Raw genomic sequence first — 27,313 nt, forward strand, 5'->3', positions numbered from 1 at the left:
TCGGAATCTGTAAGAAGCTGGAGGCTACTCTCAGATGCCTCAAAACAAGCAATTCAGGATAAACTGGGGTCCCTCGATACAGATGAATTATAAAATTAATTATGTTTTCTGGGGTTTCAAGACAAATACTGCTAACTCTTTACCAAAAAATCTAAAGCCTTCCAACATGATGTCTGGCTCTGTCAGCTTTCAGATTAAGCATTTGAAAAAAAATTTTTTAAGATACAAATATTCACACACACAGGAGAACCTCATTACATCACATTTCATGGACTTGGCAGGAAAAAGTAAAAGCGAGAAAAGGAGAGGAAAATGGCTCTGGATGCTCTTGGCTAAAGCTTCAAAACCATCACGTTACCTGAAGTATAATATGAAGCGGGGAAAGGAAGCACAGATACTTCTCAAACAACACAGTCTCCAAACCAGACCTTCTAACATCAGAGGCTGGAACTCCCTGAGCAGCCTCAGGAAAGGACAGAGAGTCACAGAGATGCACAGAAAACCTTTCCGTTGTAAATAACATAGAAGATCAGAACCAAAACCGGATTGATCAAAAGAGGAGAATTATTTGTTCATCTAGCTTCAGCCAAAGCTTTATCCAGAGTTCAAACTACATGTCCAAGACCCAGTTTTTCTCCTTCTCCTAGGTCAGGAGAAAGAAACAGAGTGGCCACTGTGGGGGGGGCCATGAGATGTAAGCTTGTCCCAAGAGAGGAAAGCAACAGCTTAAAGAGCCAAAAGATGAAGGGAAAGAAACTAGAAATTGACCACGCTATTAACTACTGAAATAAGGTCTACTTGAAGCCAGTGAGAGCTCCGGGCTTAGTGTTAAGTAAGACAATTCCTCATCTTTTTAAATGAAATCTGTTTAGGTCAGGTATCTGCTATTCACAATCGAAAGAATCCTAGTACTAAACAGAAATTGTAGTTGTGGGAATCAGAGTTATTGGGCAGTGGCCGGAATGTAGATGAACAGCATAAACTACTCAAAATGAAAAATACTGACTTAAGGCAACAAACACTTACTCTTCTACCATTATATGCACATAGAAAGAAGGACAGAAACCACATCTTTAAGGAGCTTACAATTCTACTTCAAGTATGTGTAAAACTAATGTATGGCCGCAGAAGTCAGGACAGTGGTTACTGCTCAGGGGAGAAATACACTGGAAGGAAGCATTTCTGGGGTGCTGATATAAATGATGGCGTTCAATAATACAGAATTAAACTGCCCAATTAATGCCCTAGACAATAGAGCTTGTTCTACTCTAATCCGTCCTCTTATTCCCTACTCGTCACTTGAATACATCACTAAAAATTCAGCCATTCTTGGGGAAGATATTTGTAAATCATCTATCTGTTAGGAGCTTAACATCCACAACAAATAAAGAGCTCCTAAAACTCAACAAGTTAAAAAAAACCAAATAACTCAACTCAAAATGGGCAAAAAAAAAAAAAACCTTGAAGAGACATTTCTCCAAAGATACATGAATGGCCACTTAGCACATGAAACAAAGTTCAACATCCTTAATCATTAGGGATCAACCAAGGGGCACGAGGAAGCTTCTGGGGATCATGGGTATGTTCACTATCTTGAGTGTGGTCATGGTTTCACAGGTGTGTTAAAACTCACGTGAATGTAAACTTTAAATGTGTGCAGTTCGTTGTCCGTAAACTATGCCTCAATAAAACTAATGGGGGGGGGGGAGGCATGCAAAAATCCGCCATTCTTGTGGGCTGACCTTCTCTTGACAATTAGGAGACGTCACTGCTGCTCCTTTCTCACTGGCACTGAGCACTGTCACTTTTCTCCAGTGAAAAGATGGGTGCCATCATACAAACATTTCTCCTTACCTCTGCCTCTTCTAATCTGGCCCCCTTCTCCAATCTGGATTAAAGCAATGGCTTCTTTCTGCTGCTTCCAGTGCCCCCTCCCTTCTTCCACTCAAAACCGCAATGGCCCCCATCACCCGCCACGCCACGTACAAGCCCAGTACCTCGTATTACGGTATTCCATCCATAAGTGCTGCTGTCCGTCTCGGCCCCTCGTCTCTCCTCTCTGTCTTCACTGCTGTTACTCTCCCTCGTCTCTCATTCCACCACCGCATCTGCACTTGCTGCTTCTGAAATATCCCGACCCGGTGTTCCATCTCCAGGCCTTCAATATTCCCTCTACCCAGGCTGTTCTCCTCCCGCTCACTCTCTCCTTGCTGAAACATAAGCTCCCTGAGGACAGGGATTTTGCGCACGCTTAGGTGCTTGGCATCTAAAGAGTGCTTGGCAAACAGCAGGTGCTTACTGGTAAGCGCATAAATAATTTCATGGGGATTAAAAAAAAATGTGACTTGGAAGACCAAGCAAGTTTTATTGAGCAGTAGAACTGACTTCAAAAATAACTAACAGGGGCGCTAGGGTGGCTCAGGCAGTTACGCGGCCGACTCTTGATCTCAGCTCAGGTCTTGATCTCAGGGTCGAGTTCAAGCCCCACATTGGGCTCCGTGTGGGGCACGAAGCCTACTTAAAAACAACAACAATAACAACAAAACTAACCACACATGGCATGATACAATGAAACGCACAAAGTCAAATGAGCTTTGAGATCTCAGATAGGAATGGGGGAAGGCTAAGACAAACATTAAATGTCATAGCATTTGGGGGGCACATGGGTGACTCAGTTAGTTGGCTGAGCATCCAACTCTTGGTTTCAGCTGAGGTCATGATCCCAGGGTGGTGGGATGGAGCCCCATGTCAGGTTTCTCACTGAGTGTGGAGCCTGCTGAAGATTCTCTCTCTACCCCTCCCCTGCTCACATGCTCATGATCTCTCTCTCAAAAATAATAATTAAAAAAATCTTAACATTTGAGAAAATTATGAATGTTCCCAAACTCCTAGCTGCAATTATGGTCTAGCCTTTCATGGTCTCAAAGACAGGCTAAGGAATAGAAAGCTACTCCTTTGAAAGTAAAGATTTAAGAATTACAGCAACATGAGGGGCCTGGCTGGCTCATTTGGTGGAGCAGGTGATTCCTGATCTCAGGGTTGTGAGTTCAAGACCCACATTGGGTGTAGAGATTACTTACAAATAATATCTTAAAAAAAAAAAAAAAAAAGANCATGAGTAGGAATCCTAGAATTCCTAGATAAGTATTACAAAGTCCCTGCCTTCTAGCCTATCACATACTCAACAGGAATCATGGACTGGTCTCTCTTCCTTTTCTTCCTTCACCCTTCCTTCCCAGGAATCTGGAAAATAATATCAAGAATCTGCAATACCTAACATGAGTTAAAATTCTTGGGGCGCCTGGGTGTCTCAGTCAGTTAAGTTCAGGTCATGATCTCGCAGTCTGTGGGTCTGAGCCCTGCGTCAGGCTCTGTGCTGACAGCTCAGAGCCTGAAGCCTGCTTCAGATTCTGTGTCTCCCTCTCTCTCTCTGCCCCTCCCCTGCTTGGCTCTGTCTCTTTCTTCCTCAAAAATAAATAAACTTAAAAAATATTTTTTAAGTAAATAAAATAAAATTCTTAAGACTTTTTTGTTTTTAATAAAGGCAACGTTGCAAAATATTTCCTTCCTTCCAAACAAGAACAGTAACAATAATTTTAAAAATTTTTTTTATGTTTATTTATTATTGAGACAGAGAGAAACAGAAGATGAGCGGGGGAGGGGCAGAGAGAGAGGGAGACACAGAATCTGAAGCAGGCTCTAGGCTCCGAGCTCTCAGCACAGAGCTGGACACGAGGCTTGAACCCACAAACCGTGAGATCATGGCCTGAGCAGAAGCCGGACACTCAACTGACTGAGCCACCCAGGCGCCCCAAAAAACAGTAACAATAATTATTTACCTTATCTTTTTGAAGGCATTCCACTCAGAGAACAAGGTGCAGGACTATATTAAACAATGGGTTGTTAATGCCTTCCCTGCTAAAATGTGTGTGTGTGTGTGTGTGTGTGTGTGTGTGTGTGTGTGTGAAATAGTGAGAGAGAGAGTGTTTATATCTAGGAGTAACAAGCATTTGCCAGCAAAGCCAGCATAGGAAAATCAAATACTCTGCCTATTTACACATGATTCCCTGAAGCCATTCCTGATTAAATATTGTACCATTTCAATCTTCTTACTGGGGCTATCTATTAACTAGCGCTCCATGTGAAGCCAATGAATTTATTATATAATTACACGTATCCTATACAAATTGCTCCTCAATGACCTCTACTCACAGAAATAAACCAAAGAGGGATGACTGGCTCATTATAAATCTACATGAAGATTTCTCTAGGAAGAGGTATTGAGAACAGAGTCCTGAAGGAGCTTAAGCTTCACCTGAATTTAATTTCAGCAGGAAGTAATCTCTTCTGTTCTGAACTCCCAATGCATTTGCAGGAACTCTGAGCACATAACCTGTCTTAGAGCTAAGGAACTATGTGACCTTGGACCAGGCAATGCCGTTCTCCCTGCCTCAGTGTCTTCATCTATAAAATGAGACACTTGAACTTAGATGACTTCAAAAGTCTCTTCCAGACCTGACATTTCCTCATTTCATAATTATAATCACGAGGGCACACTTTACGTCACCCATCCTTTCAAGGCAAGAAGAGCATCTGATTTACCTTCGCAGCCTCCGCAGTTAGAACAGCTAACTGAACCTCCTTGAGCCGCTGCGTGACAAATGTGTCCAAGGACTCAGAAAACGGTGCAGTGGTCTGAAATCTCCATTCTCTTCACTCCCTTTAAGCCCCTTCTAACCCGGGTCGTGATTTTAACCCAAATGGCTCTCTTCAAGCCCACCCTTACCATACCTCTGGCAGGATTACAAGGAGGCCAAAGAAGTAAACATACCATTTGTCACCTGGAAAAAGTTGTCTGGAGGACATGCATCCACCAAAACAAGTTTCAAGGCACATGACTCAACATCACACACACAGCCGGAGACCTAGAGAGAGGTTCCATGTCATAGAATAACCTTATCTAATGCATTCCAGTCACCTGAGGGCATGGGTAGGAAGCCATAGCGGATGTCGTGGGGGGAGAGAAGTGAGGAGGTGGGAAGAAGACGAGAGGATACAGGACCTGCTAGGAAGAGCAAACAGACCATTCCCTTCACTTTTCCAGAGGTGGACATTTTAGAAACCCAACTCCCAGAGGGAGCTATACTTCAAGGGTAGGAAATATCTGCTCATAAGGCATTTAGTCTTCGCTGTTAGGACTCGGAAGCGGGAAAGTCTGGGTTCAAATCTGACCTTTGCTAATTAATAGCTGTACAGCCGTGGAAAAGTTAATCATCCTTCTGTGCCTCAGTTTCCCCACCCGTCAAATGAGGAGAACAGCAGTACTTCATTCACAGGGTTGTTATATGAATAAAATGGGTCACTACACGTAAAATGCTTATACCAACGCCCAGCACATAGTAGGTGCTCAGTAAATGAGAGCTCCTGGTGTTGCTGCTGTTACAATTATTATTATTATTAGATAGAGTGCTGGGATTCTTGGGTGCTACGAGAACAAAGGAATCCCTCTGCTCTTATGGATTTGAATTCTGCACTACCCTCCTCTAGACGACAGTCTTGCAAGGCTCAACCTTTATATGTTTATATATACTTGTTTCCTTTATCAGTTGTAACTACTCCCGACCACAGAAACTATTCATTAAAAATTTAAATTCCTTTCTGAACGACATTCTAGGCTTCAAAAAAGACTTGATCACCCACGCTCTGGGAGCACAAAAGGACTATTAAACTATAAGGCTGAGAGGAGATGGGAGCACAAAGACATCTTTGTGGCCGACTGAGCTATCATATACCACTGCCTCAATTTTAGAGAGTTGCCTCCTTAAGAAGGAAACTAACAAACTCCATTGTTCTTCCCATCAGAGTTCTTGGATGTGATCAGTCTTAAATCCTTGGCAACGCCTTACTAAAGATCAGAGGATCTCCATTCCTCCCATTAGGACAGCATCAAATCCCCTTCAAGCAATTTTCTTAGGTCGGCATCATTATTTGAGATGCCAGGGAAACTGCTAAAATTTCCAACTGCTCAACTAGTTCCTTGTTCCGGGCTGAAGACAGAAGGAAAAAGTTAGAAAATGTTTCAGCTATCCCGAGGAAATGCCCGAGATTGGGAAATGGGAAGAAATTTAAAGAGAACCATGAGAATGTCCTTTTAAAATCCCTTTACCAAAAAAACGGTCATTTGAGCAAACAAAAAGCATGCAGCGATAACGACATCCAATTAAAACGATAGTTTTCAGAAAGCACTGGCCCTTAAAAGTTCCAGTTCTTTCCCTGACGGGAGATCTAGAACTCTGGTTTTTCGAGCATCTGTCAAAGAGACACACAACAGGGTTAACACCGCATCTTGTATCCCTCTGTCAAACGAGCAGGGAGAGAATGAAGTCGGCGGGGATCACGCTTGTCCTGGATCTGCTCAACTGTCTTTTTTATGAGCCTGGGCTGAAACACAGTGGGGCCCCTAAACACACAGCCACTGGATAACACGAGAAGGAAAGTTCTGGTAGGCCGCAAGAGGGCAGCCCGTGGTCTCAGCTCTGAGGGGACCCGGTTTCGGAAACTGTAAGAACACGTTCACCCACAGCACCCCTTTTAGGACTAAAACTACAGCGCTTAGAGGGGACTGGAGAGTCCCCTAAAAATAGAGGACTGTCTGCTTCCGGAACCTACTCCAACCGCTTCCGGCAAGGAAGGATTGTAGTCAAATCTGTATGAAGCCAAGTACAAGTCCGTGTTTGACAAATCACTCCCATCAAGACGGTGATGTCGACCACAATTAAAGGAGTTTGGCAAGACTGGCAATGTGCACCTGTGGGGACCGGGAGAACCGTGACAGATTTTTGTTTTCCCGGCCCTTTATCAGCAAGTTAATTATAGCAACTGTACAGCCTACTCTGAACTTTCCAGAAAGGGGGCTGGCTGCATGAAGCCAAGATGCTGTTCTCCTGGGCATGGGAAAGACAGACTGACAGGAGCGCTTGCACATGAAAATATTCAGCGTGAGCACAGTGTAACAATGAGCTAGACAGCGCCCCGAGATGAGAAAGAGGTCTAGTCTGCGGAGACGTGGGCGCCGCAAGCCTAAGGAGGGCACGCAACACCCGTGTGCACACAGATCCACACGATCACGCACACGTGTGCACGTCTCCAGAGCCTACAACTCTGGTCCTGTTACGCTCAGGGCTGTGTCTTCGCAGGGCCGACTGTACCTTCACAGCTGTAACTGTACACCGCCACCGCTGACCGCTCCACGAGATTCTCATCGTGATGCCAGCTCACGGCCATCTTCCCCATGCCAAAATAAGGCTCCTCCTTCAGGTACGGCATTTTCTGGGGATCCATGAAATTCAACAGAGTTACGTTGTACGCGGCTCTGTTCTTCATGTCCACCTCATCCTGTCCATCAAAGGACCCCATACCGACCCTGGGGAAATCTGGCCCGATACACACGGGCACGGCATCGATGTTCGATTTCTCTTTGCAAGCGAGTTCTTCCAAAGCCTGGATGGTCTCTATCTGCAGGTAGTCGTTGAGCCTGAGGAAGGTTTGACAAGCAGCCGCGATTTCAGCCTCCTCGTATCTCGTACTGGCACCCTTCACGGGCCAAGGTACCGTAAAGAGCCTGGTGTTCAGGTACTTGTAGGTGCAGCCTGGGTTTCCGATGAGGATGCGAGAGACTGGCGTGAGCAGATCTTTGCCTTGGATCCTAACCAGGTCCCGGAAGAAGCAGCCATGCTTGTGCAGCGTGAGGAAGGCTTCTTGAACTTCTTTATGGAGCTCCTCGGGCACGCTGCCGGCTTCGCGGAGAATTAGCTTAGGGTATTTCAGCTGCCACTAAAACAAAACCAGAGCAAAAATAGGTGTTCATGGAAAGCTATGACTTTATCACTTCCAGAAGCGTGCGTCTTTGTCGGCAGCATTAGGAGGAAAAATAACCCAAGGGAGTGGGCAGTCTTTCCAAATAGGACTCACACTTCTCCAGCCTCAAACAGAAGACTAAACAAAACAATCTTATCACTGACTGCCCGGTCTAGATCTTCACGCCCAAGCTCAAAACAATTAATCTTTAATGTAAATAAAGTAATAATCCTAATTTGTGCTTTGACTTCCCAGGGTCCCTCTACGGCCACTTCTCCCCGCCCTCAACCTATCTTCCAACCTTTGGCCCATCAGACAACACGATTTTATTAATTAACTGCTTAACACCTATTAATTTAGTGCCCACTAAACGCTGGGTATCATTCTAAATGACTTATACACATTAACTCATTGGCTGCCCACAACTGTATGTGGCAGCGCTGTTCTCATCCCCAGATTTTAGATGAGAATCCAGAAGCACAGGGACGTTTTAAACACCTGCCCAGAGTCACGTTAGCTGGTACATCCTGGAGCTGGGATTTGAAGCCCTGAGGCTCCAGAGTCTGGTTCCAGGGCAGACATTCTGAGCCATGAGACCGCCCTCCTTTCCAATAAATGCCACGCTGGTTTTTGTTTTAATACTTGCACTGAAAGAGAAACCACTTCTCACTGGGAATTAGATCTAACAAGTCCCATGAACACGAGAACCATGAGAATTCTGTTTACAACTATACTACTAGGGCCCGGAGTGGATTCAGTAAATGTTGAATGAATGAGTGAATAAATGAGGTATTCTACTGCGCTTTAGAAAGCTGTAATAATTCCACTGGTGTCCCTGGAAGACAAGACTGTAGGATAATCCCTCCTCTAATATGGAAATACAGGAATTTATTGATGCAGTAGAGGGCTTCATTACCCTTCCAGCCACCACTTCTGGCTTCTAGGATTTATGAACGGGTGGCAAACCAGCAATCCCTGATTCTACACAATGACATGGACTCTTTTTTAAACCAAAGCACAGGATCTTATGCTCACCCCCGTAAAGTTTAATCTGATCAGAACCTTCCCAGTAGTACTGCCGCTCCACCATTTTGGAAACACATTCCTTCTATATTTTCGTTCAGTAATTACTGTTCATATGACAAACGGGGTGAGACCATACATTTTTTTCATTCAGTATGTGTCTACAGAGCACCCACCAAACACTAGACAGAGATAAGGTTCCTGCCCTCACAGAGGTTTCCAGCAGATCAGGTAATAAATAAGGAAAAGCAATCTCAAGATGCATTAAGTGCTAGGCCAGAAACAAACCACTAGGAAATATACCATTAGATGAGGAAAGACTCTAATGCATTGGCACTTAAGCTGAGATCTTCAGGAAAAGGAAGTGTCAGCCATGTGATGAGCTGGGGAGAGAGCTTCCTGGGGAAGAGAGCAAAAACTACAGAGGCGCTGAGGACGCCAGCCCGTTCCGGAGACAAAATGGCAGCCAGTTTCACTAGAGCAGAAGAGCCAAAGGCAGAGTGACGTGGTGAGGTTGAAGGGAAGGCAGAGGCGAGAGCACGGGAAGCCTAGGGGGTAAAAGTAGGGAATCGGGATCTACTCAAAGTGCACTGGGGGGCTCAAGGGGAGAAGAGTCATTTGATTTACCTTTTATAAAAATCACTCTTAGTTAAAATATCGGGCATGGAATGAAAAGAGGCAAACGTGAAAGCGAAATCCTATTACGTACTATTACGGCCGCCCCGGAGAAAAGAGACGATGGTCTGAATTAGAGGCAGAGATAAATGGACAGGTAAGATACATGCTCTCTAGGCAGAGCAAAAGGAAGTGTTTATGGATTAGATGTGAAGGGCAAAGAAAGGAAAGCACTTACAGATGGCTAGTAGATTTCTGGATTTAATAACTGAATAAATAACTTACTTTTTTTAAAAATGAGAAAGAATGGGACAACCCAGGAATGGTAGGTGGAGGAACTGGAGGGAATGAGGAGCTCTATTCTGGAGCCGTAGCCATTACGATACCTACGAAATCCTGAGGTACAAAGAGCAAGGGGACAACTGCACAGATACATCCAGAGCTCAGAGGGGAAAGAGGGGGTAGGGAAAGCCAGGGGGCATTTGTCAGCACATCTTTGTTGTTTTCTTTTAGTGATTTTCATTTATTATTATTATTTTTTTATTTTAGAGAGAGAGTGTGTGCATGACTGGGGGAAGGGGGCGGCAAGAGAAAGAGAGAATCTCAATCAGGCTCCACACTCAGTGTGGAGCCCAGCACGGGGCTTGATCCCACAATGCTGGGATCATGACCTGAGTCAAAATCAAAAGTAGGATGCTCAGGGGCGCCTGGGTGGCTCGGTCCGTTGAGCATCCTACTTTTTTTTTTTTATTTTTATTTAAAAAAAATTTTTTTTAAATAAAAATAAAAAAAAAAAAGTAGGATGCTCAACGGACCGAGCCACCCAGGCGCCCCCAGCACACCTTTGGTTTTTAAAGGCCTGGAAATGAATGAACTCTCCCAGGGAAACAGCACAAATACAGAAGGGGGCCCACAGCCCTTGCCTGAGCCACAGAGGAAAGGAGCAAAAGAGAAAACCAGGAAAGGGTACCATTGCAGAGTCAGAAGAGAGGAGCATGTCAAGAAGGATGGAGTGGGCAGCTGCCCCTGGGAAGCCAGGCAAGGTGAGGCCAGAACATACCCCCTAGGTGCGACACCCTGGCCATCACCGATGACCATGACGGGAGCAATTCCAGCAGAGTGCTGGGGATGAGAGTCTGATGAGAGCCGGCTGGTGATGGAATGAAAGGGGGTCGCGTGTGTGCAGGTCTGTCTCGGGGTCATGCTCTGGGGGGGAACAGAGAAAACGCAGCTGCTGATGAAGGGCAATATCGACTGAGGCACCACCTTCAAGATTGGAAGACAGGAGGGTTCACCAGGGCTTGTCAGGATGCCCCTGGGAACGGAACGAGAGGAAGAGGCTGGTGCTTCACAACACAGGGTGACCAACGACAAGAGCAAAGTCCCTGAGTGTCTAGAGCAGGAGCCTCCCAGGTGAGGGATGGGAGTGGACCCTGTGGGGCCTTCCACTAGAGTTAGTGGGGAGAAGATGGCAGCACGGTTTCATTTTTAACCTGAAAAAATAAAAACTGAGCTGTACTAAAAACATATGTCCATGTATGTGTGATATACGGACACATATACGCACGTTTAATGTGAGTTCTGTTATAAAATACGCACAAGTATACAAGTAGTACTTATGTCTGTTTTATGAGTAACTATCAAAAACCTCCCTGAGACTTAGTCATTTGCATGTTATCAAGTTTACAGCCCTCTCTGAATCTCTATCTTCTTTCTCCTTCCTGTGCTGGAGTCACTTCATACCCCCCTTGAGAAAGCCTACTTGTGTACATCTCTTCCCAAGTGCACGTTCAGTAACATCACGCTAGTAGCTTGACATTGGCCATGGTGAAATATTTACACCTCAGAAATCAGGAGACACTAAAAGGCAAGGCTGAGGTGTTTGGGTTTTTTGTCCCCAGACAGCCACTTCNAAAATCAGGCTCCAGGCTCTGAGATGTCAGCACACAGCTTAACGTGAGATCATGACCTAAGCTGAAGTCAGACGCCCAATCGACTGAGCCACTCAGGCGCCCCTCCAGACAGCCAATTCTTAAACATTTAGTAGGATACCCTTGTATACGCTTAAAATTTGTTATGGACAGGAGTAGGCGGTCAGAAAACATTTGGATCAAAAGAAAGATATTTCCTATATTGGAATAAACTGGGAAAAAGAAGATGTGAATTCAGATAGGGCCATAAACTTAATAATATGCAAATGACTAAGTTTTGGGAGTTTTTTTTTAGGGAAGAGAAGGGAGCACTTCCGATTTTCACAGCGAAAATGCCAAACAAATCACCAGCTAAGAATGTGGGCTGGTCATTGGGCTGTTTGCCAAATAGTTCTGAATGTCTCCCCCATCATCCAGCTTTTTGGGCCCAATGTGGACTTACACTTCCTAACCCCTCATGCTGGATAAAACATGTGACTATTTCTGTCCAGTGAAAAATGCTGGCTGCCACTTCAAGGGCAGTGCCAAACCCTCCAGAACACTCTTTCGGGCACAGTAACCAGCTAGTGGCTACTTGGATCTCTGAGTTGCTGCTTTAGTGGGTAGGGACTCTCTGCCAACACACAGATGATATGTAAAATGACTGAGAAGTATTGTTGGGGGAAGCCACTGAGATTTGAGGGTTGTTTTGTTGCTACAGCATTATCTAGCCCATTCTGCCTGGTCCAGAATGCAGGGAACATGAGGTATGGAGGAAGTCTGAGGGAGTACACAGAAGGAAAATGAATTGGAAAAATGACCTTCCTAGGATGGGACACCCTGCTTCTCAGAGTGTGGGATTATAAACTTCAAGTGACAAAGAGCAGAGTTATGTGGCACATCACTCTGAATTGCCCTTAAGACTGTCAGGGATGCATTTAGGATTTATAGTTTCTAGACTCTTTTATCCCGTTTGCAAAACAAAAAGAGAAATCTCATACTTTCCATTCAAGCAGCTCGTGGAAGGAGCAATGTAATCAAATAAGCAACAACAGAATGTTCTGGAACCATGAGCAGTAACTCTAATTTTATCACTCAATTGGTTATTCCCAGAGGACTCCATACACTTGGTTAGAAGCACATCTAACCAACAGTGGTCGTTAAGGAGGAAATTTCTCTATTCTCTCTTAACAATTCCAGGGTTCTTTAAACAATCCTCAGTATAAGATATGAAAGAAAAGTCAGAGAATTCCCAAGAACTTTATTTGGGAACACACCCCCTCTGGGACTGAGAGAGGAGGAAGGCTGGAAAGAATACACAAACACACATCTATGTCTACCTACAACTTGCTGCCACTTTTCAACAGACAGTGGGGCTGGAGACAACAGAAGATGTATTTAACACAGGGGAACAATAATTCTAAGGACCTGGGAAATTCACATAACCATATGTGTATCACATGTAAATACCTTGACATTAAAAACAGCATTCTAAAAATAAAACAGTACTAATGACATGGGAAAGTATTCCTCCCCCCAGTCTTCCACCAATCTCTCATGTCTCTTTCGCCTCCAACCACATCTGCCTCTTTTCCTATAGATCTCAAGGGGCCAGCATTCAGCACCTCCCCTTCGGGCAGGCACTTTCCCCCAAACCTATGCCTGCCAGGCCCTTCTCAGCCTTCAGGTCACTTTCTCAAAGAATCCTTCCCTGAACTTCCACCCGCAAGTACCCATCCTCCATTCCCATTCATTATATACTTCTCATTTTGCTTTCATACATAGCATGTGCCAATCCATAACCACGTATTTATTTGAACTATTATTTGTTTAATAATCTCTCCTCCAAGACTGAATCTCCCAGAAGAAGGACACAGTAGTGGTTTTATTCTCCACTTTATCTCCAGGCCCTTGGCTGGTTCAAATATAAGTGCTCAAGACTTGTTTCTAAGAGTAAAAGAATAAGAGGTCTGAGATTGATAGAAAGCAGGTTAGTGGGGGTCTGAGCTAGAAGTGGGAAAGAAAGCTGACTGCAAAGAGGTGGAAGGGATCTTCTGGGTGCTCTGGAAAGGTTCTAAAACTACCATGGTGATAGCTGTGGAGTTCTCCTAATTTACCATAAATCACGGAACTGTAAAAGTGAATTTTATGGTATGTAAATTGTACATATACACAGCCCATCAATAGATGATTTTTAAAAGACGGATACATTGGGGCGCCTGGGTGGCTCAGTCAGTTAATCATCCAACTTCGGCTCAGGTCATGATCTCAGTTCGTGGGTTCAAGCCCTGCGTCGGGCTCTGTGCTGACAGCTAGCTCAGAGCCTGGAGCCTGTTTCAGATCCTGTATCTCCCTCTCTCTCTGACCCTCCCCTGCTCATGCTGTCTCTTTCTCTCTCTCAGAAATAAATAAAACATTAAAAAATATTTTTAAAAAAGATGGATACATTTGGGGGTGCCTCAGTGGCTTAGTCAGTTAAGTGTCAGACTCCTGGTTTTGGCTCAGATCATGATCTCGTGGTTCATTAGTTCAAGCCCCATGTCAGGCTCTGCACTGGCAGCACAGAGCCTATTTGGGATTCTCTCTCTCTCTCTGCCCGTCTCCCCTCCTCCCCTCCCCCCTCTCTCTCTCGGTTTCAAAATAAATAAACTTTAAAAATTAAAATAAAAAATAAAAGATGGATACGTTTGAAAATACAAAAATTTTAAACTTCTACATGAAAAGAATTATAAAATAAAAAGGCAAACACTAACTGGAAAAAACTATGCAATCTATATGGCTAAAATGGGTTTAATATTCTTAATAATTTTTCCAAATTTAAATATATGTATATATACACATACAACTGTATCTGTGTCTATATACCAAGAGAGAAGTTCACACATAAATTAATGGGAAAAGGCTCTTCGATACAGAAAAAATTAAACTGCACCAAAGTCCGAAAAAAATTCAAATTTATATAGTTTGTACTAAATTACATTTAATTTAGTTTTGCCTATCAAAATTTTACTATAGTGATACACATTGCTGGTGAGGCAAAACCAAATACTCTAGTAGTCTGCAATTAGGATTGCAAACTATTACAATTTTGCTATGGCCAGTTAGACAAAATTTACCAGAACCTAAATATGGGCCTATCTTTCCAACCAGTTTTGCTACTTTTAAGAATTTATCATAGGGAAATAATTAGAGAAATTACCAAAATTATAAGGATATTCATCATACTATTATTTATATTTAAAGGCTAAAAACCACCAAAATGCCCAACAGGGGATTAGAGGTGAAATGGTATATTCATGCAAGATGGAATACTAAAGTAATACACTTCAGAAAAAATTTTGTGCTGTTTTGCAAAAAATGTAAAAAACAAAGTACTATTAAACCAAAAACTAGTAACCAGATATTTGGACAATAGGATCTTAGCTTTAAAAGAAAACAAACATATACATGTAAATACAGAAAAGAAAATTGGGGGGGACATATGGTCACAAGTTTATGGTGGTTATCGCTAAGTGGTGAATGTGAACATAAGTTTAATTTTCTTCTTTAGACATCTGTGTATCTTCCAAATTTGCTAAAATAACTCTAAAATACTTTTTAAATTGGAAAAATCAAGGAAGGGGCACCCAGGTGGCTCAGTCGGTTAAGCATCTGACACTTGATCTCTGCTCAGGTCATGATCTCATGGTTCACAGGATTGAGCACCACATTGGGCTTTATGCTGACAGCGTGGAGCCTGCTTGGGATTCTGTTTCTGCCCCTCCCCCACCAAAATAAATAAATAAACATTAGAAAAAAAGAAAAATCAAGGATAAGTTGTTGCTTTCAAAAATTCTTAATTTTCATGACATTTCTTCTATTTGCCAGGAGACTCTTTTTGATGACCCTGAATTTTCAAAAATGTTTCAGTATAACTTCTCATACTAATTTAAGTCTGACTTGAAATGTTGTTGAATGCTCTAGAGAATTATGATTTTAACACAATAAATACAAATAATATGTTAGAACTGGCTCATCCGGTCACTAGCTCAAAAAAAAAAAAAAAAAAATCCAAGAGAAAAATCCTCCATCCTAAATGCCCAATCTAATTATTTATAAAGTAATTAGGCTAGTGCCTGACACATAAAAATGCCATGTAGTGTTTCTTAAATTTTTCTTTAACGAGAACAAGTAACTCTGGAAAAGAACTCAACATTAAATAAGGGACTATTAATTCATTCTGTCACACACATAAGTTCACTTTATATTTTGGACAGGTACTTGTAAAACATCAGACATCACACAATAATGTGGAACAGCTGTTGGCAGATTTTCATATATGTTAGAATTTTTTTGTTGTTTAATCCCATTAAACTTTTGCCAGGGAGTACTCAGTCACGCAAGTATATTAATAGTTGTCTGGTCACCTAATATATTTATTAAGACCTACAAAAGATTCTGCAATCTAAATGACAATTATATACTTTAATAAGCAGCTGGGAAGGCATTTTAGATATAAACCGCCAACGTGCCAGGGCCTTTGTCAATCTTGACAGATGCAGAATGAATGGTAGGTTTTTCTGGAGAATCTGCTTTATTTTCCCCCTATTTTACGCCATTATATACAAATGCTACTGCTTCTCCTCTCATATCAAGGGATAGTTCTGAAAGGATGTCATACAGGGAAGAGAGACCTGTTGTTAAATGAATAAGATACTAGGTTTGCGGGACACTTACCTAAGTGAAGCCAACGGAACTCAACCTTCGGTAGAGTGAAATTATACAGAAAGTCTTCAAGTGAACTGGGAAACGTACTTCATTTAAAAAGTGCTAGAATACTGTGATGTCAAGGGATTTTACTTCTAACCTGGCTATTAGCAGAGTTTGCTGGTAACACTGTATTTTGCTCTCTACAGAAATCGGTCATAATATGTTCTAGTAATTTCCATTGGAACATGCTCACGACTTGGCTATTATCCCAAGACAAGTGGGCTGGACGCTTATCTGGCTCAACCTCCTGCTGATGATGCTGAGCTGTCTGCCACAGGAGACCCTCTTCTGAGGTCACTGCATAGTCCCTGTTACAGCAGTCACAACCAGTCTTGTGATACCGTGTGGTTTGCTACCGAGTGACTCAGAGATGTTTGTTCACTCATTCCATCGTTCTTTTTATTTTTGTGCGCTTATTTAAAATTAGTGGATATCAGCTATGTCCCGGACACTGTATAATGTGCCCTAAATGCAATGATAAAAGCAAGGCAGCTCCTGGTCTACAGTACCTCACAGTTTAACAGCATAGGTAAAAATAAAAACCAATAGCTAAAGAAAGGCTCATTATGGGGCACCTGGGTGGCTCAGTCAGTGAAGCATCTGACTTTGGCTCAGGTCATGATCTCATGGCTCATGAGTTCAAGCCCTGCGTCGGGCTCTGTGCTGACAGCTCAGAGCCTGGAGCCTGCTTCAGATTCTGTCTTCCTCTTTTTCTCTGCTCCTCCCCTGCTCGTCTTCTGTCTCTTTCAAAAATAAATAAACGTTTAAAAAAATAAAAAAGAAAGGCTCATCATAATGGAAGTATGCATATACTCCTATGGGAGCAGGGAATAAACGAGCAAGAAGGGACTCTGGAAAAGTCTCATTTGTTGAATACGTATTTATTGAGCACATACTATTTGCAGAGCGCTAGGTGTTGGGAATACAAAGAGAACAGAACTTCAGTGCTATCTCCAGGAGCTCACATTTATACATATGGTATATAAATATCTAGTATCTATGGCGTATAATATACACAGTATTTTATAAATTTAATATTCATGTATTTAGATTGTGATAGTGCCATGGGAAAAAAGAAATCCAAGGGAAGTAGGAGAGGGATGCTAGCAGCCAAAGCTGCTATTTTACAGGGGGCTGGTCAGAAGGGGCCTCTGATAAGGTGACATCTGAAGAGAGGAATGCAAGAAATGAGGATATAAGCCCCGCAGGTGCCTGGGTGGGGGATGGCGGAGTTCCAGGCTAAGGGAACACTAAGTGTGAGCCTTGGGGGCGGCAGTGTGCTTGCTTGATTCTCCGAAAAGGTGAGAATGCCAGAGTGGCAAGAGGCATGGCAGCAGAGGCAGGAAATGAGAGGAGAAAAGCACCAGGGCCAGGGCTCAGTGTGCTTTGCGGGCAAACGTAAGGTCCCAGGCCTTCACTCCGAACAAGGCGGGGAGCGATCAAAGGGCTCCAAGCAAGAAAGTGTAACGAGCTGCCTCACGTTCTGGAAAGAGCGGGGCTACGGATGGGGGGGTTACAACAGACAGGCGGCTCTGCAGGCATGTGAGAAAGACACGACGGGAGCCGTGGCCACGGTGTGGGAGACACAGGTAGCGAGAGGTGGTTAGATTTCTGGTACATTCTGAATGTCAGACAAAGGGGATTTCCTGGCATCTTCACAGAAGAGGTCGTATTTAAGCGAGGTCTTCAAGGGTGAGTAGGTGCTCGCCAGACAGAAAGGAGGGTGAGGGTACCCCACCCCCAGGGAATATCAGGCACAAAGGCACAGAAGGACTGACGGACAGAGCAGGGCCAGGGTGTAGCAAGACACTCTGGGGGACGGGGGTCTGAGGTTGGACTCCGTGTTGGGCAATGGGCAGAGGTCAGACCAGAGAGGCAGTCGCTGGCCTCATGGGATATGCTGAGGAGTGTGAACTTTACCTTATAGGCAAGAGAGACAGAGCACATTTATAAAGCAAGGAGTGACAGGTTGGACGTATTTATAGGAACACAGTATTGTTGGCACTGGACAGGGCACAGGTAACAACAAGTAGGAGAACACGAGAACTGTGTTGGCGGAAAATGATAAATGACGGCCGAATGAAGACCATGTCGGGGGAAATGGAAAAGGAGAAACACCTCGAGAGAGTATAGAGAGGCAGACCAGCCAGGGCCCAGGGCCTGAAAGAGGGCTCGAAGCAACGGGTAGGAGGTGAGCACAGCCAGGTGTAGGACTCAATGAATGGGCCAACGGTTAGGGCCACGAGGGAACAGGATGAACACAGGGCTCCCGGTAAAATGGATCATCACCAAAGAGTAAGTCATAGCTTGTCCTACGTGTGCTTCAGACCCTCTCACGGCCTCTCGAGTCATTCAGAGTCACAGCTGGCTCTGCCAGCATGGACATCAAGTTCCCATAACATCGGGCCATGGCTGTCTGACCTTATCTCTTCTGTTCTCAACTCTCCCACTCGGCTCCACGTATGCTGGCCCCAGGGGCGCCTCCTCAAATATGCCAAGGCTCTGCTGTTCCCGATGTCCAGAACATTCTTCCTGCAAGGACCTACATGGCTTGTTCCTCCACCTCCAGAAAGTCTTTATTCAAAAATCTCTACGAGAAGGCCTTCTGCAACCACCCTATTTGCAATCCACCACCTACAGTGCCCTTTCACAGACTTTATCTCCGTACGCGTTTTCCAGTCCAACATTTATTTTCAGTTTCCTGTTGATTTCTACTCCCTCCTCCCATCCCTCCCCATAAGAAACCAGCTCAAAGAAGGCGCCGTCTTCAGCCGTTTTCACAACTTCATCTCTGACGCCGAAAGCTTTACCCGCACAGAGTAAGGGAGCTAAACACTGATGTTTAATGAAGTCGGTAATGAATGACTATAGATCATGTCGGGTTAGACGCTCCTGCGAGACTTCCAGCCGCCCAACAGCCAGTCGGAGGCAGAGCACTGTAGGTCACAAGGAAGGGCAGGGATGGAGATGGAGGTGTGTGATCGTGGGGACGAAGGCAGAGCGATCCCCAGAAGCACCGAGAGCTACAGCAGGATGATACGGAAAGTCAGATCCAGGAGTCAGACAAGCCTGGGCTCAAATCTGGGTCTTGACACTTCTTGCTTATTATATAAGCCTTGAACAAAATTTTAAACCCTTCTGTGCCTCAGTTTTCTCATCTCTAAAATGGGATTAAAAAAACCAAACAAAACAAAAAAACCTGCCTCAGAGGGTTGTGGAAAGATTTAACTAAGCAAGTACACGTAAAGAGAACAGCAAATAGGGCCAGACCAGCCTGCCACATGGAAAGGACACAGGAAGCAAAAGCGAGGGGGTGTACTGAGGGGAGAGGCATTTTCTCTGGATAAGAGGGGTGACATTTAAACATTTTTTTATGTTTATTTTATTTATCTTGAGAGAGAGAGAGAGAGAGAGCATGCACAAGCAGGGGAGGGGCACAGAGAGGAGAGAGAGAATCTCAAGCTGGGTCTGAGCTGTCAGCGCAGAGCCTGACGTGGGGCTCAAACTCACAAACCGTGAGATCATGACCTGGGTGGAAGTCGGACACTTAACCAACTGAGCCCCCCAGGCACCACCCCCCCACTGGGTAAGAAGCCAGGGTTTGTTTCCAGACTACATAGCTCCTCGTCTCCTTATCCTCCGTGGTGAACCTACAGAAGTTCTCTCGGCTCTTCTGCTCTGAATGTGTTGTTGTTGTTTTACTTCTTTTTTCTCTGGTCTGATCAGAAAAAAACGAAAAATGTCTTTGAAGGTGTTTTGAATTTGAGCAAGGTGTGGTATTCTGGGAGGTACACGGCACAGCAGAAAGGGCATGGGCCTTCGGGGGCAGGTGACTGTGGGCTTGAACTCTACCTCTGCTGCTCAGATACAGAGCTTAGTCTGGATCTAAAGAGAAATGTACTTTTTAAAATTTTTTTAAAATATTCACTTATTTTTGGGAGAAAAGAGAGACAGAGCATGAGTGGAGGGGGGAGCAGAGAGAGAGGGAGACACAGAATCCGAAGCAGGCTCCAGGCTCTGAGCTGTCAGCCCAGAGCCCGATGCGGGGCTCGAACTCACAAACCGCAAGTTCATGACCTGGGCCGAAGTCGGACGCTTAACCAACTAAGCTATCCTGGTGCCCCTAGAGAGAAATTTCTAAAAGAGAAAGGTAATACCTACCCCCAACACCGCAAGCCTGAAGAAGAGTAGTTGCCGAGTGCACTTCTGTGGCATAAATGAACGGGGAAGTTGTGAGGGCTGAATGCAAGAACGCGGCACACTTCAGGCATGGGGTCAACAAGCAGACCCGCCGAGAAGCACCAACAAGTCTTGCTTGTATGCCCTGCAGCTGGACTGGCATTCCTGCAGCTGGAGCCTGTTTAAGGGACCCAGCTTCAGTCTGAACTTTCTATTTAGTCATGTCATTACAAAGTATTTTCACTTTGTCTTCTAAGAGAATAGATTTGCTTTACTGAGAAGCACTAACCCTTCTAATAAGGCACACTTAAAGCGATTAGATATTGTTATCGGGTTTGTTTCGGGTCTTGCAAAGATAAAAGGGCCACCTTGAGAGTTGTTCTGTTTGCCTGAGTTGCCTCCCCCCCACCGTCGCCCGGTGTAGGGCTGGCTCCGAGCACAGTGGCTGATAACCTTTGTGTTTAACTCATCACATACTAGCCCCACTTGCACCAATACCAAAGCCGAAAGGCTCAGCAGCTGCTTTGCAGGGCCATGCGTAATCATGTCTCCGAAAGTAGCAATGAGGATTTAAAGACTGCTTGCATTTTGTGGGTTTACTTGTTTCAAGGAAAGTCCTTTTGATAATTTTTTTTTCTGATTACCAAAGAATACATGTTCACTTCAGATAATTTGGAAAACTAGAAAAGCTCAAAAGATTGACAGGCCTACCATGCCGGCATAGAACATTTCTGTGTAAATCCTGCAAACCTTTCCAGATCCCGCCTCCCCGGAGAGGAGTGTACTCGGATAAAAACAAAATTTTAACAAATCATACTGAACAGTATTCTATGACTTGCTTTTTAAATTAACTAACGCACGCCTTCTTCATTCATTCATCCGCCCCAGCAAATTATTTAAACACCTACCGGGTGCCAGGCACTGTACAAAGCACAGGGGAAGAGGGAGACGAGCATCTAAATAAAATCAGGGAGGCAAACTGAGATAATAAAGGTGCCTATAAAGTCCGACGGGGGCACACGACAGGGAACAGAGACAATTCTCCGTGCTGCAGGTGTCAGGAAAGCATCCGACAAGAGGCGACACATTACTCACAGGTAACAAAGTGCACCAAGGAAGGTGCACGTCAGCGGGGGATGGAGCAAGAAGGACCCAAACATGAGACGGCACAGCTGGTCTGAGGTGCTAGGGACAAAAGTCCATCTAACAAGATGAAAGAGACAAGGAGATAAGGCGAGAAACGCATGAGCCAGGCAAAGAGCAGCCACCGCGTGGTTTGAAGCAGGGCATTGGTGACCTGCTCGGATTGATGTCTTGGTTAGAAAAACATGCTACAGCTCTAAGGATCAGGGCAGAGGGACACAGAGGGAAAAGCAGTCCGTAAAAAGACTCATCTGGTGAAAGACAGCGGAGATCTAATAAGAACGGAGGTGACAGATAATGTCCTGGAACAGAGGGTGAGCTGGAAGTCAAGAGACCTGGATTCTAGATGGGTAAACATCTTTTTTCCTGCCTTCCTTCCGCAGCTACTGAGCATCAGCCCCATACAAGCTGGAGAAACAAAGGTGACGGGGTCAAATTCTTACCCCCAAGAGCTTACATTCTAGTAGGAAAGGAGAGGCGAACATGACTGCCCACCATGCCTTCCCCTCCTTTAAGGAAACCATCTGCTCTGACTCAGAGTCCATGCAGTTCGAGTAGAAATAGTCCTCTTTGAACCCAACTCCACGAGTGGGTGCCTGAGCGAGGCTGGGCAAACAGGAGCACCTCACCCACCTAAACACGATGACTGGTTCAGGAATAGGCACAGCATTCTAACCAGGCCAATGAGGTCACTCTCGAGAGGATTGGATGGGCCCAGAAAAAAAGAACTTACTACCTTCTTCTAAGATCCCATGTGCTTAAGCCCACATACCCCTTTGGCTGGAGAGTCCTGTTAGGCCAGCAGCTCAGAACCTCTCCACCATGAGGTCACCCAGAGGAGAGCCAAACCGCGACACAGGGAAAAGCAGGGATCAGATACCATTTTCTGAGAAGCTGGATTCAGCCATGTGCTCCAAGGCCTCTAAGTTAAGAAGGCCAGTAAATTCTCTTTTTTTGCTGCAGTGACTTTGTTTGGGTTTTTGTCCTTTGCAATTGAAAGAGAACTGATGAGTTCAGGGAGAGCCACACAGAATCCCGTAACTGCAATACAATCTGATGGGCGCCATCGACGTACCTCATACGGTAAAAGAAGCACAGAACAGCAAAGGGAAGTCAACTCCACCCGTAGGGAAAGTAAGTTAAGGAAACTTTCACAAAGAAGGTGATGTTTAAGTAAAGATTTTTTTTAAATATTTATTTATTTTTGAGTGAGAGAGAAAGAGAAAAAAAAAACCCCACAAGTGGGGAAGGGGCACAGAGAGAGGGAGACAGAATCCAAAGCAGCCTCCAGGCTCTGAGCTGTCAGCACAGAGCCTGACGCGGGGCTCGAACCCACGAACTGTGAGATCATGACCTGAGCCAAAGTCGGACGCTTAACCGACTGAGACCCCTACGGGCGCCCCTAGCTGAAGTCTTGAAGACTTGGCCATCTGCCAACAGGAAAGGGGCAAATGGATATTCTGTGCAGAAGAGACAAAATGAGCAGGGGCAAGGAAGTAGAAAAGGCGTGTGGTGTTGGGCGAAGAAAAAACAGTCCATTGTGACGTTCACAGCAGGGAGCACATTATGAAGGCGTCTGTATGTTCTGGGGGAAGGAGGGGTCACTGGAGAGCCAGATCAGTCTATTTCGCTTCTCATTCAACCTCTCCAGACCACAGAGGCTTCTTAGATCAGAATGAATCAATACAGATGGACACAAATATTAAAAAAAATCTTACCTGCTGATAGAATTCATCATCCTTGGGGGTCAGATAAGGAAGCCAGGTATCTTCAAGCTCCTCGAGAAGCCTCAGCTTCTGTTTAAAAAAAGAATAATGATTATCGGTGACTGAATATAAAGTGACCAAAAGATAGGACAGTCTCTTGTTTTTCCAGTAAGAAGATACCCCAAAATCTTGGTTAACCCGAACGTGTAAAGTTTTAGAGATAGAAATTAGTCAAATGCCTATTAGTAAATGTATTAATTTAAATACACACATGTCAATTGTACACTGGATAAAGCATTAATTTAGAAATCATGATTTTAGTCACTCTCATATTCCACGAAACAATTTAATTCACCACTCTTGACATATTTCTTTAACTCACGGTCTGCTCCATCACCAGAATCATCTTTTGAGAAATCCAATACAGTATTCCAAAGCAAATCTTCCTGTCTGTATGACACAAAATTCTCTAAAAATCCTACTCTGACACTAAAAACTGGAAATGCCAAACCAAACTACAGTATCCTTTTCCATCATATGAGGGTTTTTGGAAGATGTACTCATCCTATAAATCTTAATTTGATATCGTATCTACTTATGTATTACCTTTGGAAAGAAATCTTTCATCTCTAGACTAATTATTAAATCCGTATTAAGCATCTTCACTTTTCCAATTTTATGGGGAAATTTTTTAAAGCATCCACAGCTAGCACTGTCTGATGCCATTTTTACGTTCTTCCCAAATAGTACTGTACTGTTCAAAGTAACTTCGAGAAGACCCCATATTATAAAGTACTTTGTAAAGAATCAAATACATATAAGGTGACACCTACATTCTGAAGGATTTTTTCAAAGAAACCTAAAGTTATATTCAAATATATAAGGAGGGTGTGTGTGCGTGTGTGTGTGTGTGTGTGTGTTATATTCAAATATATAAGGAGGGTTTGTGTGTGTGCACGTACACCCTTGAATGCCATTATATGTGTGTGTATACAGATAAACATACACATAGGAATCATCTACATAATACAGAAAATTTCTCAAACAAAAAAACAGAAAAGACAAAAACAATAGATTTTCAAATAAAACTGCAATAAAATGCATATTCTGGTTGTTGTCAGTACCTTTATAAGAATTAGAAAATTGGGGGTGCCTGGGTGGTTGAGTCGGTTGAGCGTTCAGCTCTTGATTTGGGCTCAGGTCATGATCCTAGGGTCGTGGGATCAAGGCCCACGTTGGGCTCTGCACTTATGCCTGCTTAAGATTCTCTCTCTCTCTCCCTCTTCCTCCTCCCTCCCTCCCTCTCTCTCTCTCTCAAAAAAAAAAATAATAATAATTAATTAAAAAGAAGTAGAAAATGGCATGCTTTGCTCCGGTCATTGCAGCCCTACCGATTCCACAGGGTATGGCTCGGTGAACATAACCTGGAATTTAGCCCCCACCTGCTCCAATGGACACTGTCTTTATGCAGTGACCAACCTGCTCAACCAGACATGAGGGCCCTGACTGTCACCCTCCCCTGCCCCATGAAAGCAGCCTTCTCTCACAAATCCATCACAGAGTAGTCCAGAGAAAACACCCTTAGGGCAGAACTTAAATTCTTTTTGGATCTCTTGCAAATTATCCAAGGTAAATAAAGAAGAAAGAAATAGAAATAGTACAACCAGTTGATCTAGGAGAAACAAAACACTCAATCTTACTCAGATAAAATCCTAGTCTTATTTATTTAGTGAAAAGCTTTCTGCTTGGACTGGAGGTATTTATTCTCATCCATAATGATGAGACAGGTTTACCAGTTAAACAAGGAACAGTCTTCCTTTATGAAGAACCCATATACTAACACAAACCATTAGATTAATCATTGGTTAAGTGGCTCATCTATTTTCAACATTAGCCATTATTTGGGACACGGAAAGAACTAATGATATTTCCACACATATGCTTACACATTTATGACTTCATCACAGATTTAATCAAAATCTATACCTCAATTTTCACTTCAACCTCAGGAAAGCCTGCATTTCCCTTTGAATCTTTTACCAGTCCTTTTTATAGACAGAATACTTAAATGCCAAAAAAAACAAAAAAAAAATCAACCCAAAAAAAAAATCCTTTAATAATCCAAACCCACATAAGATCTCAAACCTTGAAATGTATCCATCTTAGAAATATCACCCTAAGAGCTCTTCAGGCGAGTCTATGAAGCTAATGTGAATATAAGAAGGAAGACAAAGGTACAATACCTCTAAGGAATTTAATATTCTACCTTGATGAGATTAAAAAGCAGGGCGCCTGGGTGGCTCAGTCGGTTAAGCGTCCGACTTCGGCTCAGCTCATGATCTCACAGTTTGTGGGTTCGAGCCCCATGTCAGGCTCTGTGCTGACACCTCAGAGCCTGGAGCCTGCTTCAGATTCTTTGTCTCCCTCTCTCTCTGACCCTCCCCTGCTCATGGTTTGTCTCTCTGTCTCTCAAAAATAAATAAACATTAAAAAAAAAAAAAAGCAATAGACCTGTCCTGTAGGTCAACAAGTATTGATGGAAGCTGAAATTCTATTTATAATTAATATTTTAGCTACATTAGAAAAAACAACCACAATGGGGTGCCTGGGTGGCTCAGTCAGTTAAGCGTTCGACTTCAGCTCAGGTCATGATCTCATGGTTTGTGGGTTCGAGCCCCGCATTGGTCTCTGTGCTGACAGCTAGCTCAGAGCCTGGAGCCTGCATCCAATTCTGTTTCCCTCTCTCTCTGACCCTCCCCTGTTCACACCGTCTCTTTCTCTCTCTCAGAAACAAATAAATAAATAAAAATTAAAAACAAACAAAAAAACCACTTCCCAGCTCAGTTGAAGTCCAGTGTATCAGACAGGTATAAAACATCAGAATATGGAAGGCTGTATGTATCAGAATGATAAAATTCTATAGGAATATGCCTACTACAGAGCAAGCAGAATATGAATGGTCTCCCTCCAGTGGAAATTTCAATTCAACTGTGAGCATCATCGTATCTATTCGACAGGAGAGAATGCAGGTCCAGAAATCCCTCAACTTAAGACCACACACAGGAAATGTGCTCTGTACATTCACAGCTTACCATTTTACCAACGAATGAGATCAATCATAAATAATAACATTTATCAACTTAAAAAGAATTTCTGGTCCTCTCTGCTTTGGTGAAATCAATCAGGAATTAATATTAGATTAAGCTGGTAGCTCATGAACGTCACACAGTTCTTAAAAATAAAGACTGCTTTATCGGAATGCCTGGGTGGCTCAGTCGGTTAGGTGGCAGACTTCAGCTCAGGTCATGATCTTGCGGTTCATGGGTTTGAGCCCCGCATTCGGGCTCTGTGCTGACACCTCAGAGCTTGTAGCCTGCTTTCGATTCTGTCTCCCTCTCTCTGCCCCTCCCCCCTTCTCTCAAAAATAAATAAACCATTAAAAAAATTAAAAATTAACACTGCTTTATAAAAAGGCAAAGTCACTCTGGGCATGACTATGGGGGAAAAAAGTCCTCTCATACTCAAGAGTGCGAATTAGTACAATATCAGTGGATGGCAACTGACAATTCCTATCAAAATTCAAATGCATCTGCCTGCCCATTCACTCAGAAATCCTTCTTCTGAGGATTTTTTCTATGGATATACAGTAAAACTTTGGATTGCGAGTAACTTGTTCTACGAGAATTCCACAAGACAAGCAAACATTTTTAATAAATTTTAACCTGATAAATGAACAATGTCTTACAATATGAGTAGTACATGATTCCAAACGTTATGTGATCACAACTGAGCCAATGGTTCTTTTTTGTTTTCATTTTTTTTATAGTTTATTTATTTTTGAGACAGAGCACAAGTGGGGCAGAGAGAGAGAGGGAGNCCACCCAGCTCTGACAATTTCTTTGTGTCAAATGCCAACCAGTCGGTGAGCACACACAACATTAAAATGCACGGTGGAGCCGAGGTAGAGAGGGTGCTCCTGTTTGACTGTCAGATCCGGCTAACTGCGACTCCCTGTCCTGATGCGGATAAATCCACACAGCTGGGCCCTACCGCACGCTGCTCAGCTCACAGGCTTCTCTGCTGTCACGCAGATGTCAAATACATCAAGCTGCTCACAAATGCAGAAGAGAA

At 43.7% G+C, this 27,313-nt stretch overlaps 1 protein-coding gene across 3 annotated transcripts in view; it reads right to left on the bottom strand.

The window, feature by feature from the left end:
• The window catches only part of FTO (FTO alpha-ketoglutarate dependent dioxygenase), a 381,469-nt gene that overhangs the window by 252,747 nt on the left and 101,409 nt on the right, over positions 1-27,313 (bottom strand). For all 3 annotated transcript variants that reach the window (XR_013331932.1, XM_077751416.1, XM_077751417.1), the window contains exons 2-3: positions 23,195-23,272; positions 7,209-7,833 (exon numbers count right to left, since the gene is read on the bottom strand). Coding sequence is in view for 2 of the 3 variants with exons in the window: in XM_077751416.1 (XP_077607542.1) it covers positions 7,209-7,833; positions 23,195-23,272 (703 nt within the window). In the remaining variant the exon portion in view is untranslated. The remainder of the gene's footprint in view (positions 1-7,208; positions 7,834-23,194; positions 23,273-27,313) is intronic.

The sequence above is a fragment of the Crocuta crocuta genome, unplaced genomic scaffold, assembly GCF_008692635.1.
Source record: "Crocuta crocuta isolate KB4526 unplaced genomic scaffold, BGI_CrCroc_1.0 scaffold124, whole genome shotgun sequence".
Classification (NCBI taxonomy): domain Eukaryota; kingdom Metazoa; phylum Chordata; class Mammalia; order Carnivora; family Hyaenidae; genus Crocuta; species Crocuta crocuta.